The 21,017-nt window shown below is 36.7% G+C and overlaps 1 protein-coding gene across 1 annotated transcript; it reads left to right on the top strand.

The window, feature by feature from the left end:
- Positions 1–8,668: 8,668 nt before the first annotated feature.
- Positions 8,669–15,258, top strand: LOC137736444 (protein CROWDED NUCLEI 4-like). The gene is made up of 8 exons (XM_068475713.1): positions 8,669–9,080; positions 9,826–10,035; positions 10,119–10,372; positions 10,744–11,014; positions 11,103–11,186; positions 11,286–13,162; positions 13,293–13,598; positions 14,731–15,258. The coding sequence occupies exons 1-7, from the start codon at positions 8,868–8,870 to the stop codon at positions 13,540–13,542; spliced, it is 3,159 nt and encodes a 1,052-aa protein (XP_068331814.1). The 5' UTR covers positions 8,669–8,867; the 3' UTR covers positions 13,543–13,598; positions 14,731–15,258.
- The last annotated feature ends 5,759 nt before the right edge of the window (positions 15,259–21,017 follow it).

The following is a 21,017-nucleotide window of genomic DNA, read 5'->3' as shown; positions in this document are numbered from 1 at the left end:
TCATTCCAAGCATCGGTCATGATTGAGCAACCATTCAAAGCCCATTCTTCTTCATGATTCTTGAGTGACTTTTTTACTCTTTCTGTCTCTTCTTTCAATAATGGCTCCCTTAATTCGTATTAACTTGGAGGTAGCTAACCCGTGCTACATTGACCAACCGCTTCCATCATACGCTTGAAGCTATCATTATCAAGCATGGAAAGGAATACCAGCTTCATACACCCATCGAGCCACAAATTGATCCACTTGATGTGCTATTTCCTTCCAAATTGCATCATGGATGTTTTGTTGCCGAGTCTTCTTACTTCCCTCATTTGAAGAATCAGGGATCGATGGAGGATGCAAACTTATCCATAGGTCCAAGAGTGTGAGGCCTTTTCCTTGACCCAATCGCTTCAATGTTTTCTTCTTCTTCTTGAATTTGTTGAAGTTGCACCTCTTCCCTCACTTCCACAATGTGCTTATCCCTTTGTTTCTTCTTATTCTTTGCTTCTTCTAATACAGCTCTACATTTGGCTTTATCTTCATCCGAAGACTTTGGGCATGCCGCTACATTTCCCCTTATGTTGGCTACATGTTTTAATCTATGTACTCCACCACTAATGATTTTGTTACACAACTTACATTTCACCTTATATGAGTTTGTAGGATTTGCCAAGATCCCATATTCCCATCCCACATCTTCCGAGCTACGCTTCAACACATTTTCAGATTGGGAGGAACACGACATTGCAGTAGATGCTCCAGAAGATGAAGTACCAATCATCACACAAGAAACAATCCTAAAATTCATATAAAATAAACATTACAAACTTTTAGGTCTTAATCTCCCACAAAAAACTATCACAGTATTTTAACTTATAAGCCAACTCAGATTGTTTTGTTTTTCTATTTTGGTCAAAGCACAACGTTTTAAAGTGAGTAAAATGGATCATGCAATGTCAAGATCAATATCTCTATTCGGCAACAGTATAATTAAAGTAGAAAAATAAAATACTCAACTTCTTAAGCATTCCTTAGTGTCAGAAAAGGAAGTTAAACATAAAGGAAATGCTAAAAGACAATCAAACTTGTTAAATTCTTATTAATTATTTGCCCCACCTAATGTGCTCAGAGTAAAAAACCTCCCCAATCAAATTAAATGGACGGCCACTTAATTGCCATCATGTCAAACACTCAAACTATTTTTCAACATTTTAGTCTTAGACTCTTAATAGCTGATGTAGTGTTTCAACATTGTCGGATCATAGAGACAGACCTGAATTTTTACAGAAATTTCGAACAAGAATTTCGAAAAAGTTTCATAGAATCATCTTATCTCAGCACCTTCAGAAGGATGCTCAAATCTAGATTCCAGACTTGACAATTCTTTAATTATGCTTGGAATTGGAAAGAAGGATTTGATAATTAATATATTTTTATTCACAGACAAACATAACCAAATAAAATTAGATGTAGAAGAGCAAATGAGGTTACTCGATATCCAGTATCCACAGACAAACATAACCAAATTGGTTTCAAGCATCCGGAGAAAATTATGAGAATTATCAGTAGACAGATAACAGATTCCCCTCAATCCAATTAGTTTCAAATCCAAAACTCTGTAATTTTTCCAATACCTTAACAAATTCAACATTTATATCGACCTAAATGTAAATAATATTCAATTGCAATCAAAATAGTTCTGCATTATGAGTTGAATTTGAATTACAACAGTCATATTCATATGCAAGCAACAGATGATAAGCAATTAGTAGAATAACAAAAAGGTTGAATTTTTAATTCTGATCAACCAAACAACGAATTGAAAAAAAAAATAAGCAAGCAAATCTGTAGAACAAAAACTCACTTTTTGGGGGCTTCGCTATTGACTTTAGCTGCAGAGTCAGGGGGCTTCTCCTCTTCTTCTTCATAATTGATGAGCTCCTCGAAGTCGCAGGCTCGTAAGTCGCAGCCAAGCTATGCAGATTGGAGATTGGAGAATCAAGATGCAATGCAAGAGCAGATGGAGCCTGGAGACTGGACTGGAGACCGTGGAAACTGGGACTGGGAGAGAAGATCGATGACAATGGCCCAGAAAACCTCTCGAAGTCACAGGTGAGTGTAGTGCAGTTAAGGAAGAAGAGACGAAGTGGACGAACGACGAAGTGGCTGTCGACGAGAGTCCTTGGTTTTTGAAATTAGGGAGCTGCAAGGCACGGGAAGAAACTTAGAATCTGAATTAGAAGTTAGAATAGAATAAACTTAAAAAATAAAAAATAAAAAAAAATAAAAACCACCTAGCACCATCTAGGTTGCCTAGCCCGCCAAGGTGCTGCCTAGAGCTCGACCGATTTGCAAAGAAAACGCCTCGGATGGTGACCGCCTAGCGCCTAAGCGGCCGCCTAGGCTTTTTTTTAGAACACTAAGTAAAAGTAACCGTGAGTAGAGCCATTTATCACAATCAAGAAAGAGATACATGAAATACGTTCCATAATCAGGTTCACCCACATTTTCTCAAAACCGAATCTAAGAAGGACATACGTGATGAACATACCTAATGAACTCCCAATTTCGATAATTATATGTTTTCTCCAAATCCAATTTAATCCCCATCACTCCCATCCTACCTTTCTTTGCTTTTAAAATTGAATAACATCTCATAAGCAATGAGAATATTATCATGAATAAAACTCTAGGAGCAAAAGCCCCTTAATTACCCGAAATACAAAGATCAAGAAGAAGTTCGATCTCTTAATAATAACTTTGGTAATTATCTTATAACTAACATTACAAAGACTTATAGGCCTATAAATATTTACTAGTTCAAGGTTTTCCACTTTGGGATAAGAGCAATGTTATTGTGATTAATAAGCCTTAAGCTTGAATTCTTCTCAAAGAAATCCTTAATCATTGGGACAACCGAATCTTTGATTGTATCCCAACATTCATGGAAAAACTTGCACTAATTCCATCTAGACTAAGAGCTTTCAAAGCACCAATGCTTTTAACCTCCTCTTAAATTTCCTTATCCTCGACAGTCTTTAGTAATTGATCATCATGATGATTGTAAATAAAAGGGGTGATAATGTCAGCCATGGAAGCAATATTTGCTATAGGTGGGGGTAGAGGGGCTATCACAAACACAATTTGAAATTTTGAACAAAATCTTGTTCTAATCAATCCCATCGTTCCACAAAAAGACCACTACTATCTTTAACCCTTGTCATTTCACTTTTCTTTTTTCGAATAGTGCCCCCGTTTGGAAATATCTTGTATTTTTAGCCCTAGTTGTAGCCAATTGGCTTTGACTTTTTGTGCCGACATGGTTTCTTCCTGTTTTAGTATTTTTGGCTCATCACTAAAGCTTCTTCTCCACATGCAGCTCTCTATCAATGATTTGATTCTTCATAATCGTTTCTTGTACCTCACTAAGAGAACTTAGGATCTTTTTCTTGTGTTCATTTAAATTACCAAACGTTATTTTATTCTAGCTTTTCACAAGATACTTAAAAATACCAGCACATGTCCTAAATTTATGAATTGGGGCAAACTCCCCATTACAACGCCATGCATTTTTAACAAAATGCTTGAACTCGGGAAGAAGAAGCCACATTGCTCCAAATTTAAAAGGGAACTTTAACGCAAAGCTTCCGGTATTGTTCACTTTAACAAAAAACCACATTTTTACACTAAAAAGTCAATCTTGGTACTATTCACTTTACCCTTTATTTTGTTCTTATCATTAAAAATCAAAGTTTTGAAGCCCTTTTCATTAGTTTTCCTAATTTAAAAAGGGCTATTTTTTAATTTCATTAATCCTGTTGTCGGTTAACAGAATGTGGCCATGATTAGAACCATAAATCGGATAATTATGAAGATTGTAATCAGAGGACTTAGTTAGCCAGTAAAAGTTAGCAATACCTTGATCAAGTTTTTCATAGATTCTAGTACCGTTAGAGTGATCGTTATACCAAGCATAAGGAACTCTCATCACATTCAACGATATGAGGTTTCCCTTATTCAAGAAGTTAATAAAATGTTTCATGTAAGTCATCGTATTTTGACAACCTCCTCTTTTTTTTTTTGACACATCCACAATATTATTGGAATCACCAATAAGCATAACCCACCAGCCCTTTAAGTGGGATTACAACAAAACACCATATCAAAAACCCTGTCATAGAAGTTCCTTGGGATCTTATCCAAATTCATTTTAGCTTCACATAAACAAAAAAGGTCCAGTACTTCCTTCATGAGTCACTACATTTTGGTGATTAAGCATACAAATACCAGTAAACATATTCAGGCGAGTCAAGTTCCAGCCCTCAGTCAATTGAATCAAAACCAATAACCCTACTCAATTGTCGTTTAATACTCTCAACCATATAGAACCCTAACCACCACAAGGTACACACCTCCCACAATCAGTCAAATTGAAAGACTTTTGCACAAGTAGATTGCAGACATCTAAATAACCTGCAAATCCAACTGAAAGGGCTCATTGCCGATGATTTTCGAAAGCTCAATGGTAGGTTCATGAATAATCCTCTTCGAACTTATGATCGAAGACCATTTAATCCCTTTATTGAACAAAGTCTTTATCTATATATAGGAGCACACACTTTGTGTGTGTGAACAATTTCTCTTAATAAGTGCATATTTTTTTCTAATATTACATAATTATTGTTTTGTCCTTCCTATGTAAATATTGTGTATCAAAAGTGAGGGTAAAATTGAAAAAATAAGTATATGATTGTCATTTTATGGAAAAAAAAAAAGTAAAATAGGAAAAATAGGGATATGATTGTCATTTTGTCAAAAGGTACAAAATTACTATTTTGCCCTTCTTTTGTTGATAGTGTGTATCAAAAGTGAGGGCAAAATAAGGAAAAAAGGGGAAAAAAGTTGACAATGAGGGTTCTCTTAATAGCATAGACTAGCATATGGGCACACACAAAGTATGTGAGAAAAAATTTTTATTTTTGTTTTTGAAATAGAAAGAGAGAGGAAGAGAGTGATAGAACATGTGGGAGTGAGAATTTTTTTTTTTTAATTAGAGATATGTTAGGATTACATATAGTTGAGGCTTTGAAAAAAAAAACAGTAAAATTTGATTGTGTGAAGTTACATTTCTGCCCCATATTTCTTATTCATGTTCTGTTTTAATTAAAGGGTTAAACTGGTAATTTCATAGGTTTTTTGTTGACAAATGAGTGTTTTATTAATTAGTAGAGATTCTCTTAATAGTATAGATAGATAAAGGGAGAAACCCAACTAGGTGAAGCATTTCAAAATGCCAAAAAAGCCCCTTTGTTTTCTTCACAATCAAACCCAAAAAAAAAAAAAAAAAAAAAAAAAAAAAAAAAAACAGAAAATAAGGACAAACTAGTAAAAAAACCAAAACGCATCATCCCGAAGGGTAGTTTGATAAAAGCAATTATCGAGTTGAGTTGAGATATAATCTGAAACGCACTATAACACGTTCTCACTCTTTCACAACTACTACAGCACGTTCCCACTCTTTCACAACTGCCCGTGCCAGTTACAGTTTGAATCAAACTTCACTCATCCCTCTTAACCTGTAGCCAGCATAAAGCTCATCCATTTTCTTCCTCCATTAGTTCTTTAATCATCTCACGTATTCAAATATTATTTTTGTTTACTTTTTTTTTTAAATTTATTTGGGAATTTTTTTTAGCCCACTAGATTCTTCTATTGCTACTCAATTCCGAGATTTGATCGTGCTTTTTTGAATTGCAGCATAAAGAGGTGATGAGGCTTTCAACCCATTTACAAAGGATCCCAATGCTATTGGGTGTTTGAGTGGTATTTTCGTTTCTATTGTTGCTGTCTTTTTTATCATATATCCTTTTGGGATTGAATTGGGAAGGTGATTTTGATGTTTAACTTTTCATTCATATTTTGGTAAGTCTTTTCTCTTTCTAAGTTGCTAATTGTTTTCAATCTTTCTCTCACTGCCCAATGAAAATCCTCAAAATGTTGGTACTTCTTCACAAATCCTAGACAAGCATCAAACGTAACCAATTCCACTTCAGCAGGATCATCTACAAAGGTAAAGTTCTCTTCCACAAAGGTCAGCATTCCTGGGAACTTGACACCAAGACACCTATGTGGCAGGATCCATTATACTTCCCCAGTAGCCCACGTCCCTCTCCTCTTACGAGGACATTCAAATCGAGGGCTCAATACATTAGCTTTCAGCCTGACAATAGGACTCTGCCATCTGAAACTGTGAATAATTCCCCTTCCAAAGAGTTTCCAACCCTATAAATCCCACGGCTACATTACCATCACGAGTAATGGAATGAAGAATACCTGCTGGTGAGTGATACTTTATTCAAGCGTACCCAATCACCAACTTCCAAGCCAAAAGTGACCTGCTTAATATTCATTAAGGTACCGTCTGGTACGTGGGACGGGACGGAACAGAGTGGGACAAGGCGTTCCGTCCCACGTTTGGTGCGCCTAAAACGGGTGGAACGAGCTGTTCCACGGGACGAGTTTTGGGTGAATTTTCGTTCCACCTCACCCCCCTGGAACGACTCGTTCCACATCCGTGGAACACAAAATTATAACATCTCCGTCTCCTTCTTCTTCCTCCTTGTTTCCATCCGAGGGCATCTTTGATCTCGCTCCGTTCCGTTCCGTCCTGTCCCGTCCCGTCTGCATACCAAACGATACCTAATTTTCCTTAATTTGATATAAATAGTGCCTGCTTAATTTTCCTTAATTTTCTTGATAATTCTTTGGTTTAATTTTCATTTCTTGATAACTTTTCACTTTTGGTTCGCAGGACGTGACATCCTCAAAGTCTTAATGATAATATCAATCATGCTTTTATTTAAAGACTTTGTAGAACATCTTTTGTTTTGTTCGAGTTTCATTCCTTTAAATTTTTTGTTCAGTTGTTTTTCAATGATGAAAATAGGATTGTCATACATGTTTGGTATTCATTTCACAACTTCGCTGATGTTCACTAAACTATTTTTCTGTACATGCATCATGTTTTTTTAAGAACAAAAGTATGAAAATTAGACAAGAGGTCTGTTGTAACTGTAATTGCTGCTCATATTTATTGTCGTATGTTTTTTTGCTACCTCTGATTCCTATTACTCGATTTCTCTCCCAAAACATGTAATTATGTAATGTTGTAATACAATAACATATTTATTCTATTATTGTTTTCACTAATATGGTTATGCGGCTTATACTTTTTCCTTTGCATATTTACGAAGAAGGATTGAGGCGCTGAGGGATCACATGAGGCTCTGGAAGTATTACTTCAATGTATTCCTAGGAAAGTAGTGAATCTCATTTCATAATTTCATTTTGGGCATAAATTTATCTTTGTAGACTATTTAATGACAAAAGTTGTTCATTGTAACTTGAATTTGTTACAATTAAAATCAAATTCATTCACAAAGAAAAATTCAGTATATACTTATACAAGCTTTGCATTACAAAGAAATATTCAACGAGATAACCTCAAACAACGAGATAAATTCGATAACTTTTATTATCATTCACCTTCTTTCATTTAGGAAGACATGTTAGCTAAAGAAACAAAGAGATTGATAATCAAGAAGTTTAACATGTAGCAGAGTTTACTATCAAGTATCAACTAACTCAACATATTTTTAGAAGCGCGTATCGCTCGTGATTAAGAAAAAAAACCTCTCGCGCATGTGGAGAGGCTAGTTTTCTCTAAATACTCCTAATTTATTTCCTTTCCCCAATCAATCTTACACATAAACCCTAGAGCCCCCCATTCTTTCTACTGACATTACATACTAAATTCGTGAACTCGAGGTGTTAGTATATTAGAAAGCAAACAAAGATTTAGACATTCAATTTGAGTTTTACCTTCTACGCATATATTTATTGGTTTATCAACACTATTTTAGCAGTTGATATGAGTGCTAAAAATATGTTGCAGTCTCAAGTGGTGTAGGGTTACATAGAGAGAAAAATTAGTCTGTCATCAATTGTGGTGGAATATCTTCTATATATATATTTTTTTTTTTGAGTACATCAATATTTTTATATTAAGAAGAAGGAAAGTTCGGTTAAACCACATAATAGACAGCCTAATTTGGTATTGAATTCATCATTCATGTGATTCGAATCTAAGACCTCTTACTTCCAAGTGAAGAGGAATACCACCAGACCGTAGTACTGAGTGACGGAATACCTTCTATATTAAATTTGTCAATTTGATTTTCGATTCATTTTTTGTCCTTTTCTACTAAATGTTGAAAATCTAGCCACTTAGTACTACAATTCAGTGATATTCTTATTCACTTGTAAGTTATAAGTTTTAGGTTCGATATCTCACCAAAAACGAATTTGAATCACATTAGTGCTAGTTCATTGCGAGGCTAGTGTAGATAGTTAAAAAAAATCGTTGAAACTCCAAATTAAATAAGATTTTACCAAATTGATGACGTGGAAAGTTGACTCCAGTTAGCTTTTATGGAAGAGTGGGATCCCGTCTCGCACGTCGCATTCCCAGAAGTAAATTGAATTTTAATTCACAATTTGTGCCGCTAATCCGAGAATTAAAAGGCGGCTTAATTACCATACCCTCTTAAACGACGTCGCCTCTCCTATCATACAAAAGCTCACCCAACTCAGTCCAACGAGTAAAATGCTCACCCAACGCACAGGACAAAGGCATCCAAAAAGCACAGAGAGGAGAGAGAGATAAAGAGAGAGGAAGAAGAAAGAACTTCGAGAAAGCGAGAGAGAGAGTGAGTGAGGAGAGAGAAAGTTCAAGAAAAAGCCGAGGAGTGGGAGATCAAAAGGTGCTGAGAGAGAATCTAGGGTTTCGTTTCGTGGTACTGAACCGGTGATCCGACGTCGTAATGGCGTCTCCACAGTCGGAACCCTTCGGGAGGACGCCGAGTTCCGGCAGAGCTCTCTCAATAACTCCGGGCTCTAGGATTTTGCAGAGTCCTGGCCCCGTAAGTGATGAAACGATCTGGAAGCACCTTAAAGAAGCCGGCTTTGACGAAGAATCGATTAAGCGGAGGGACAAGGCGGCGCTCATCACGTATATTGCGAAGCTTGAAGCCGAGGTTGCTTTCTCAACTCTGTAAAATTTTGAATTTTGTGTTTTGAAACTTGAATTTTTGAATTCTACTCTCTAATTCCAACCGTGGGTATTTTGTTTAGTTGAATTTTTTGGATATAGTTTGTGGGAGGTGTGTATTAGCCGAATGTAGGATTTGGAACTTAACGGAATTCAAATTTTTTTAATTTTAAATAAGGAATACAATTTGCCCAAATAGGAGGTTGAGTTCAATTTTTTATATAGATGAATTTCTTGTTAGTTTCTCTGTTTGATTCGATTTGATTCTATGGCTGGTAGAGGTTGGAGATAGATAAATGAAATAGTAAAAAAAAAAACTTATATCCTTTCTAGTGAGGTTTGATTTGTCTCAGAAAATGAATATCGTAATAGAATGTGCTCGGACATGTTGGTATGTATACAATGAGTCCTGATAAGAAAACTATTCTATTTGATCCGAAGAAGAAATGACATAAGTCCGTGGCTTCTATTGATATCAATTTCTATCATTTTCTACTTGGACCACAGAAAACCATTATAATGAATGGATCAGAAATTTTTTTTTTTTTTTCCTAGGAAAGTATGTATTCTACATTGAGTCTTTTTTGTGGTATTACTTTTAGTGGTGGGGATGTTCTTTAATTTTTTTTTTTTTTTTGAAGAGAGAAACTTGAATATGTTGTTCATATATTTTTTTGTGTGGTAGAAAATTTTCTTTTTGTTGTTTTGCTGACCAGTTTAGTTTAATTTAGATTTTCGACCACCAACACCACATGGGCCTTCTCATATTGGAAAGAAAGGAGTTGGCATCCAATTATGATCAAATTAAAGCATCTGCCGAGACAGCTGAACTTCTGCATAAGCGTGATCAAGCTGCACATTTATCTGCTTTGGCTGATGCAAGGAAACGGGAGGAGTGCCTAAAAAAGACAGTAGGGGTCAAGGAAGAGTGTATAGCTAGTGTAAGCTTTCGACTGAGAATCTTTATGGTAACCATCTCCTTCATTTGCATGTGATGATAACATGTTCTTGCATGGAAATGTAGATTGAGAAGGCGATGCATGAGCTGCGTGCAGAATCTGCTGAAACAAAGGTTGCAGCTGACTGTAAATTGGCTGAAGCACGAAATATGGTGGAGGAGGCTCAGAAGAAATTCACTGATGCTGAGGGAAAGCTGCATGCAGTGGAATCTTTGCAAGCAGAAGCTTGTCGTTTTCACCGTATAGCTGAAAGAAAGATGCAAGAAGTCGAAGCTCGTGAAGATGATCTTAGGAGGAACATTCTGGCCTTCAAGACGGAGTATGTGTTTTAAGTTATTTTTAAAATAATGATTAACTTGTTCTAAATCTTAGAATCTGTCAGCTTTACCATCACCTGTCAGATAAATACACCTCAGACAAATTCTCATTTGCAGGGCTTGAATGAGGGACAAGTGAGGAAAAATGCATCAAGGGATGGATTCACTTAAAATGAATTATTAGTTCAGTAGTTGTATTAAATCTTGCCATTAAATGCATTGTCCCCCACCTATCCCTCAACGTAGGTCCTTTAGGTGACTGCTGTTCAAGGCAGGCTAGCTCAATACACGATTTCTGTGTATTCTATGCATAACATCAGTAGAAATATTTTTTTGGGACTTTATTGATTTTGATTTTCTTTTGATTTTGTAGTTGTGAAACAAAAGAGAAAGAGATAAGCCTTGAGAGACAATCTTTAAGTGAAAGGCAGAAATCCGTGCAGCAAGAACAAGACAGATTACTTGATGCACAAGCTCTGCTTAACCAAAGGGAGGATTTCATATTTGGTCGATCTCAGGAACTGAATCGACTTGAAAAAGAGTTAGAAGATGTAAAAGAAAATATTGAGAAGGAGCGTAGAGCCCTAAATGATGGGAAATTGAATCTTGATCTGACTGAGGCTTCCCTTGTTAATAGAGAGGAGGTTCACATTTTTAAATTCTTTTCCCAATCCGAATGTTATTTGTTTATTGAAATCTTCACTAATGTGATTCTGTTTTGATTGATTGCAGGCTTTGACTGGAAGAGAAGCTCTTTTGAACAAAAAAGAGCAAGAGATACTTGCTTTGCAGGAAAAACTTGTGAGCAAGGAATCTGTGAGTAATTTAATATTCTAGTTCCTGTTAAATTTGTTCTGATGTTGACTTAATATCTGTTAATTCTTTCTTAACCTCAGTCTTATATGGATGGTCCAGGATGTGATTAAGAAAGCCATAGCAAGTCACGAAGCTGATTTGAGGAAAAAGAAATCTGAATTTGAAACGGAGCTGGACATCAAGCGGAAATCATTTGAAGATGAAATTGAGGCCAAGAGACGGGCTTGGGAGTTGAGGGAGGTGGATCTCAATCAACGGGATGACCTACTGCGTGAAAGGGAGCATGAATTGGAAGTTCAATTGAGGGCATTGGTGGATAGGGAGAAAGAAGTGACAGGCATGTCAAGTCTTGTTGGCGAGAAAGAAAAAACTTTAAGAGAGGCTGAGAAGGAGTTTGAGATGAATAGTGGTATTTTGCAAAGAGAAAAGGAAGAAATTATCAAAATGAAGCTAGAACTTCAAAGGTCCTTGGATTCACTTGAAGAAAAAAGGAAACAACTTGATTGTGCTAGGGAGAGGTTTGAGCTTTTGAAATCTGAAACAAGTGAGCTATCGGATCTTGAGATGAAGCTTAAAGAAGAAATAGATTTAATCAGGGCTCAAAAGCTAGAGTTGATGGCGGAGGCAGATGAATTGGCTATAGAGAAAGCCAAGTTTGAATCTGAGTGGGAATTGATTGATGAAAAGAGAGAAGAACTGCGTAAGGAAGCGGAGCGTGTATCAGAGGAGAGGTTGGCGTTCTCAAAATTTATCAAGGATGAGCATGACAACCTGAGGCGGGAGAAGGATGAAATGCGAGATCAGCACAAACGGGATGTGGAATCACTTGTTAGTGAGCGGGAGGACTTCATGATGAAGATGGTCCATGAGCGTACTGAGTGGTTCAGTAAGATGCAGAAGGAGCGTGAAGATTTCTTACTGGAAATTGAGATACGGAAGGGAGAGTTGGAAAACTGTATAGATAAAAAACATGAAGAGTTGGAATGTTCGTTGAAGGAAAAGGAGATTGCCTTTGAGCAAGAAAAGAAAAATGAAGTTCAAAATATCAGCTCCCTTAAGGAAGAAGCAGCAAAAGAGAGAGAGCAGGTTGCTCTAGAAAGGAAAAAGCTCGAGTCTGAGAGAATAGAGATAAATTTGGATCGTGAGCGAAGGGATCGTGAATGGGCAGAGCTAAATAATTCGATTGAGGAACTGAAGGTTCAGAGGGAGAAACTAAAAGAACAGAGGGAATTATTGCATGCTGATAGAGAAGAGATTCTTGGTCATATCCAACACCTGGAGGAACTGGAACATTTGAAGGCTGCTTTAGATAGTGCATCTGTGGCTGAGATGCAACAATCTAATTTGGGGCCTCGCAGCCGGAAAACTTCTAGACGATATTTGAAGCAGACAACTTCTGGACGAGACACCGATGTTAATTCACATAATGAAGTAAATGCTGCCAACATTAGCAACCCATCCATGCTAAAGACAGGGTTGTCTCCTTCCAGTTCTGCTCGTTTCTCGTGGTTAAGACGTTGCACGGAATTGTTCTCTAAAAACTCTTCTGAGAAGCAACAATTGGAATTTGAAGAAAGCCATGAGATTTCTCAGGGAAAAACAAACTTGACGGTAACTGAACAGGTAGAAACATCAAGTAAATATGATGGGCATGGGTACATGGGAAATGGCAGTTCACCTGCATCTTCCAGCAAGAGACAGAGTGCATTGGGTGGACCAACGGTTATTGTTGAAGTTCCCTTTGTTGGTGACATTGGAAATGGAACAAAGGATTCTGAAATTAAGGAAGTTGATGGTGAAAGTTGTGACCCTGTAGTCTCTGAACAAGTCTTCAAGGGAGGAAGAAAGAGAAGAGTGGACAAATCATCATCCAATGGCTGTTTTGATCCAGTACTTGAGCCTAGGCAGAATGTTAAGAAAAGGAGGCAACAGCAGGATGCCATTGTGAACTCCTCAGAACATGCCATTAGCCACTGGTATAACACTTAAACTCTTTACTGTCTTTTGCCAGTATCTCTGGTAAAAGTACCTTAATAATTCATCATTTCATCTACCTCAATTGTTTGAGAAAATTTAAACCGAGTCATATATGTATTTTGGCTTCAGTGTTGCATCAACTCAGGAAAAAGTGCTAGAGGAACAGCATGTATCAGTGCTATCTGATCAATTTCGTGAAGGTGCTGAAGAGGGTAGTGTTTTAATAGTAGATAAAGTCACAAAGGTTACTGAAGTGATTTTTGAGGAGAGTGTAACTGGCACTCTTTCCAATGAAGACAAATTCGAGGCACAGAATTCTGTTGTGGAAACACACCATGTAAAGAATGGTGTCTTGCCTTGTGACACTAAGGCTCAGTAAAAGAGATACAAGAATTGAACTTGGGGGATGCTGGACAAGTTGTTGATCACTGCCAGGTATTATTTAATTATGCCTGCTCTGATGTTTTTCCTTGCGGATGTAAAACTTTAAATTCTGCTTCTTAATCATATAATGTCTTTGCATGGGATGCTTTGTGTGATAATTATGTTTGCATATATTGCAATTTGAAGTGTTTACGTTGCTAGCATCAACAGAAAGGACAATTGATTGTGTCAGTTAAGTTAACAATAAGCAGGATTTTGTTGCCCCCACTGATTTGAACTTTCTTGAAGGCCTCTACTAAAATCATGATTATGTGTTTCTTATTATTTTTTGAAGTTGTGCCTTTGATTGTTTAACATCAATAATTTTTTATTTGGATTATATCAATTAATCGTTTGTGCTTTTGTTGGCTGTGGGGCGATGTCAGTTGTTGAATAGGATTGATATAAAACCGGATTTAGGTTTATAAAAAGGTATTTTGTTCTGGTAATGCTTTGGAGTTGCTTGATATCCAGATAACATTTTTTCATTCTATGCGGTTATTATTGTTTGAGACATATTTGGATTCTTCAATGGTTCCTATAAATTTGCTGTGAAAAGTATGCATAAATTATGGGATCTGATGGAGTGTGCGGATGTCTCTCAGAAGACTATCTTACTGGAAGGAATAGTTAGTTTTAATTTCTCTGTGATTGTCATTCCAGACCCCATTTCCCCAATAAAGTTTGTCGGTTACCCGTATTATGTTAAGGCACAAAATCTCTGTATTAAAGTGTGGTAATTTTGTTGTTTTGCTTGATGTCAATTATTGCTTGTGATGTTTAATCACTTTTGTTATGGCGGAAGGAAAATCTATTTCCTATAAATTTTGATTTTATAAATTCTATTGGAATCTGAGCAGAGCTGCAATTTTTGTTCCATACCATTATTTGCGGAGATATTATGCCCTGCATTGAATGGTGGTTTCCCAACCCTCTAAAATTTAGTCTAGTTGTACTGGAGTCAAATTCATGATAGTTTATGAGTTGGCTAAAATAGTTTTAGACAAAAATCTTTGGAACTGTGCAGTTCCGTGCGACCTTTGCATACCGTGCATCTTCTATTTATGAAATTGTACCGCTGCTTCTGTACTCTTTATTTACTCGCGGTTATGGCTTTGAAACTAATGAATGCGTTGATATGCAGATTCAAGAGGAAGATAACCAAAAAGAATTTGCAGTCCGAGTGAGATGATATTGGAAAAGTGTGTACAGAAGCTTAGATATGAAGAGACAAATCAGAAGGCTTACATAGTAAAAAGAGAGTAGTGGTAGAACTTTGGTTGTTGATAGTGTACTGTAGTTTGTTTCCTGGATGGTGAAATAGATGCAAACAGCGTACTTTTCGTGCCACCCCTACTGGTTATCGCTTTTTGAATTTGTAAGTAATGCGAAGTCGTTCTTGCTGATTGGATCTAGTTTGGAGTGGGACAATTTGTGAATGTTTGGTTCGTCCGGTATGATATTCGTTTCCCTTTTGTTTTCCTTTTGGAGTTGGTGCTTCAGGGGAAACGTGGAGTTTAGTGTGGCATGTCATTTGTAAGATATAGGACCTTATTTTGTTTGATGATCAAGGGATTTGTCTGGTTGTTGCTGCTACACTTCGAGAGGGCAACTATATTTTAAGTATGTGATTTGCCAAGCGTTAATTAATCTTAGTTGAGTAAGTTAATTATCGTAGCAGCTAATTGTGCCGATTATCTGTATTTAATTACTTGGTTTATGACTAGGGTTTAGTTTTGGAGTTTATTTTCATGGTTTGGATAAGGACGCAACGGCCCTAGAATTATCCACAAACTTATTTTTATGTTCTTTACACTTTATTAATTTTCGATCGTTTTTTATTGAATGATTGAAAAGGATAAGAGGACGCAAATTGACAAGGCAACTATGCTTTAGAGATGGCGTTAACCAACATAGACGTTTCATTAAACATGAAAAATGGTTTACAACGCCCAACAACCATTTTGGACCCCTGTTTCCATTTACCCATTATTCTTATTGAATTTAGACCAAACCCAACCGGCCTATTTGCCAAATTTCTCCACTTAATCCCCTTCCAAACTCAATCCAACCCAACCCAAGCCAAATTTTTGGACTAAAAGCCAAATGCCAAACCAAGGCCAAATACCCTGCAAGAAATAGCCTAGAAATGCGTGGACTCGCCCAAAGGGAGCCCACTCTTAGCCCGATCACGCCCCCAAGTCGCCCCACGCGGGCCGAGGCCTTCAGCGCCCGACAGGGTGGGACCCACTGTTAGGGCCACTGTCGGCCACCATCATGAGCCCAACAGCTTGTTTTATCATTCGACGATTGGGCTTTTTGGACCGTTGGATTCCAACAGTCCAAATTCAAATTTTTTTTCTTTTAAATGTAATTTTAAAATACATTGAATCCAACGGCTGAGATCGAATATAATCAAATCTAATGGTAAAAAAAAAAGATCTAATGGCCCAAATTTAAATCCAATGGCTAAAATAATAAAAAAAAAATTATTTAACTCAAAATTCATCCAAAAACTCTACAAATACCTATGTATTTGTTCAAACATCCACACAACTAAAACTTCTCCTACAATTCTTCCAATTTTTCTTTCTACCATTTCTTTCCATTTCCAAATTGTTCAACATGCCAAGAGAGCATATTAGAGGTCGTAATTGGACTTGTAAAGAAGATGTTGCTTTATGCTTAGCATGAGTTTTTGTTAGCGAAGATGGTGCAGTTGGCACAAATCAAAATAAAAAGGTTTTGTGGGATAAAATCATTGAAAAGTTTCATGAAAACTGCAACGACGGTAGGAAGGACGGTGATGGTGTTTACGATCGGTGGAAGACTATCAACAAAGCATGTACTTTATGGAATGGAAGCTTGGAGTGAGTTATGGTTGGCGTGGCTAGTGGAAGGAGCGCCGCATAAATTGTGAGTGTTTTTGTTGATATTTTATTTGTCTATGTACATAATATTATTTTGCAACTAATTGTTTTTTATGTATTTTTTGCATAGGGTAACAAAGCAATGGAAATTTACAAGACAAGAGTAACACCAAAAAATCAAGTTTTTAAGTTGCAACTTGCTTGGGACGTCCTCAAGGATTGTCCGAGGTGGGGAACCGACCAACAAGGGGAAGATTATTTCAACGTGAAGCCACACCGACAAATGCTGGAGATGAAGGTGTCAATGAAGGTGTCGATGAAGGTGTCAATGAAATGACCCCAACTCCTTCTTTTGCAAGGCCCCTGGGAAGAGATAAGCAAAAGGAAGCAAAAAGAAAAGGGAAGTCCCAAGATCCGATGAGTGGACACATTGCTACCGGAATTGCAAGATTGAGCGAAACCCATAGCGCTCACCAAGAAGAAGCAGCCTGAGTGCGTTTGCAAATGAAGGAAGAAGGGGATAGGGAGCAAGATAGGTTTGAAATTAATTTCATGATGGAGGACCTCAACAAGTACATTCCTGAGAGGAAGAAGTTCTTATGTGGTAAGCAAAAGGAAATATTGCGAAAGTATGCCACAGGAGTATATTTCAAGATGATGAATCATCTCAACTCTATATCCCAAGTCCACCACCAAGTCAAGATGGTGGATATCATTATCAAGTTTATGTAGTGTATGAATTATCGATTGTAATAAGTTTATGTGGTTTATTAATTGTCGTTTGTATTAAGTTTATGTACTTTATTAATTGTCATGTGTATTAAATTTATGGCTTATTAATTATTGTTTCTATTAATCTAGATTTCTTCAATAATTGTTGTACTTATTATTCCACACTTTGATGTAGAATAGATGCCTTCAGTAATTCAACTTCCATTCAATAATTTATCCAACGTACTAAACAAAAGACTTTGCACAAGAAGACGCTTAAATTTATTACTAGAAAATACCAATATAGTACACTTAAAATTATTACATAAAATAACAACATAGCACACTTCAACTTAACACAAGAACACATTAAAATACCAACATCATCAACGTTCACCTTCTCGGCACCATACATGCTCAACCAAATCCTTGCGGAGTGTGTCATGACCTTGAGGAGCTTGATTTCTATTTAAATGTCTCATAGACTCACTCAATGTGACCCTATCATGTCGGGTCTCATATGTGGTTGCAGCGAGATATTCAACATCTCTTGCCATAGCTCTTACATGTGTTGGTTGGTCATCATCCACATCCACATCTGAATCTTCTTCAATTTCGATGTACTCATTTTCCACAATCATGTTGTGCAAAATTATGCACGTCATCATGATTGAATGGAAGTATTCGGTATGCCAAAGTCGTGCATGCCCTCTAACAATGGCCCATCAAGCTTGTAGGATCCCGAACGCTCTCTCCACATTCTTCCTATAAGACTTTTGCCTCTGCGAAAATAATTTCTTCTTTGCATTATTGAGATGAGAAAAACTTTTGACAAAGGAAGACCAACTAGGATAAATACTATCAGTTAGGTAGTAAACTAGCTCATACTTATTACCATTTATCTTGTACCAAAATTCTGCTGCCCATCCATTGACAACATCATCGAACAGAGAAGCAGACGAAAGAACGTTAATATCGTTGTTTGGTCCAGGAGAGCCGAAAAATGCATGCAAAATCTAAGTGTCCTAAAACGCCACAGCCTTGAGCACGATGATTGGCATGTTATGACGGCCCTTGAATTGGCTAGCCCAAGTAGTAAGACAATTCTTCCACTTCAATGCATACAATTGAGACTTCCTATCTTGCCAGGGAAGCCTCTTTTGTTTGCCTTGCATAGAAGCCTCTTCAAGTCTTCACGATTTGGCTTGCGAAGGTATATGGCTTCAATTGCCTTACATAAGCGCTTCAGGTTCTCAATAGCAGTAGTCTTTGCAAATCAGCAATACTCGTCAGTTGAGTTTGTAGAGCACCCATTAGCTAGCATCCGAAAAGAAGATGTGAGCTTCTGATGAGGTGATAGACTTTTTCGGCCTACAACATCTATCTTCCTTGCAAAGTAATGGTCATGATCAAAAAAACTCTATTCTAATCCGAAACCGCATTCGAAAATCATGAGCAGGAAATCTTGGATGCTTGATGAAATAATCTTTCATCATTCGGTCAAGACACTCTTCTCTATCATGCTGCACAAATGAACGCCCCGTGATAGAACCACAATAGTTAGATTCGGCATGGTGCTCATATTGCATAAACGAGTTTGCAAGTTTAGCTTCTGCGTTGATCATTTCTGCATCCTCCATGTCAAGGCTTGCTTGGTATTATGTCATCTGCATTGCACTACTACACCTTGTTCTATCACCCATTGATGAGATATTGAGGATTTTTAGGAAAAAATAACACTTTGAAAGTTGAAAGATTGGTGAATGTAGAGGATGATTGAAGGTTGAAAGATTGTGTGATCAGCTGATATTCAACCTGTGTTTATATAGAGGATGATTGAAGGTTTCAGTTTCATGTGTGTAGGTTTATGTTTCATGCGTTTCATGTGTTTTGTATGTATTTTGTATGTGTTTTGTGTGTATCCTGTGTTTCACATATGTTCTGTGTGTCTTGAGTATTTTATGTATTTTGTGTTTATATATCTCTATCATGATTTTCATATTCTTCCATAGTGTTTCATGAGTTTCATATATTGATTTAGTGATTTTTCAATATGTATCAGAATTTAAATATTATTAGATTAAAATGTTCATAAAATTAATTTACGATAGTCTACATAATTTTTTTTTTTAAAAAAAAAGTAAATTTAAGAAAAAAAATTAGCCTAAATTCATTTTTTAATAATCCTAGGCTAAAATTTTAGACCAGAAGGGTTGGAAAAAAAAAACTGTTTCTGGGCTAAAAAATTTGGCTTTTAACCCAAGGGTTGGAGATGGTCTTAGGGTTCCTTAGATTTTGGCTCTTACTATTTTTAGAATTTAGGACTAAAGTCATAGTTATCTAGTTTAGTTTACTCGTGTGATGAGAGAAAGAGAGAGGGAGAAAGATGTAAAGTCATTCTTGAGGATTTAAGCTAATTTGTATAATAACTATTTATAATGATTGGTTTGGTCGAAGAGCCATTTATATTGATTTGAAACGAACTTATAACGTTTTACTTACAAGTGGTGAAAATTTTTGCTAAATCATAGTGCAAGTGACTGAATCATGAGTATGAGTTGGTGGAGCAATTTATCAGCTTATTTTGATTATTTATATTATGACTAGTTTACTAATACATAATTAGAATGAAATGAATTGAATTGAATTGATGATGAGTTGTAATTCGAATGAGTCAGAATTGTCACATCCCGGGCCAGGGTGGATCACTTCCTGGGCCTGCTCCACCACCGTAGCACGATATTGTCCGCTTTGGGCTTACCATTCCCTCACGGTTTTGTTTTTGGGAACTCACGAGCAACTTCCCAGTGGGTCACCCATCATGGGAATGCTCTAGCCCCCTTCTCGCTTAACTTCGGAGTTCCTACGGAACCCGAAGCCAGTGAGCTCCCAAAAGGCCTCGTGCTTGGTAGGATGAGAATATACATATAAGGATCACTCCCCTAGGCGATGTGGGATGTCACAATCCACCCCCCTTAGGGGCCCGATGTCCTCGTCGGCACACCACGGCCAGGGTTAGGCTCTGATACCAAACTGACACACCCCGATCGAGATCAGGGCATGCTTGTTACGTCACTTCCACGTGACGCCCAGCATGCCATGATCTCGATCGGGGTGTGTCAAGAATTGTTTTCCTATTAAAGTTGTTTGCCAAAGTGTTTTAGATTCGGAGAATGAATCGTAATTAATTTCATATAAGTTTCTACTAATCTACTTGAATGAGAACTGAAACTAATATGCTTACTAAAATACTCGCCCTAAATTAACAATTTTATTTACTAATTAATATAAAAAAAAAATCAAACACACTTTTCTACCAATATTAAAAATACTACAATGTACATTAAAACCTTTTTTTAGAATTTTAATTATTCCAATATTTTTATTTTAAAAGAACTTTCATTCTTATTGTTTTATTTTATATATTTAAGAGTAAAAAAACTCATAAAAAAAGAATTTTACCTATTACTTTTAAGGAAAACATAAAGCGGTCGACACCTCTCTCTGCTCTCCACCCATTTCTTCAAATTTATTTTTCATGGGCATCAGCTCCAACCCCAATGTCCACCTCAAGTTGATTTTCCTCGCCACCCCCAAGCATCCCTCTCTCTCAAAGAAAATGCAAAGCAATGAGAAATAACACTTATAAGAGATAAAATTTTCATCCGAAAAATATTAAGGATAGATAAAATTTTATAAATAAGTTTATAATAGTTTATGAATTTTTAATAGAAATTTTAAACCAATTAATAATCAAATTATTGGACTATACCTAATAATCGCTGACTCACGAAATTAGATTTATATCAAGTTTTCTGTTGAGGAAAACCCTCACACTGTGATTCAGCTT

Source organism: Pyrus communis, chromosome 1 (assembly GCF_963583255.1).
Source record: "Pyrus communis chromosome 1, drPyrComm1.1, whole genome shotgun sequence".
Taxonomy (NCBI): domain Eukaryota; kingdom Viridiplantae; phylum Streptophyta; class Magnoliopsida; order Rosales; family Rosaceae; genus Pyrus; species Pyrus communis.
The sequence above is the reverse complement of the archived record's forward strand: the minus strand, read 5'-3'. Positions and strand labels throughout refer to the sequence as shown.

Excerpts from the sequence above, each read along its gene's own strand:
- LOC137736444 (XM_068475713.1), top strand. The coding sequence starts at position 8,868 with ATGGCGTCTCCACAGTCGGAACCCTTCGGGAGGACGCCGAGTTCCGGC. Across the intron at positions 10,036-10,118 it reads AGGAAGAGTGTATAGCTAGT|ATTGAGAAGGCGATGCATGA; the intron begins GTAAGCTTTCGA and ends ATGGAAATGTAG. Across the intron at positions 10,373-10,743 it reads ATTCTGGCCTTCAAGACGGA|TTGTGAAACAAAAGAGAAAG; the intron begins GTATGTGTTTTA and ends TTGATTTTGTAG.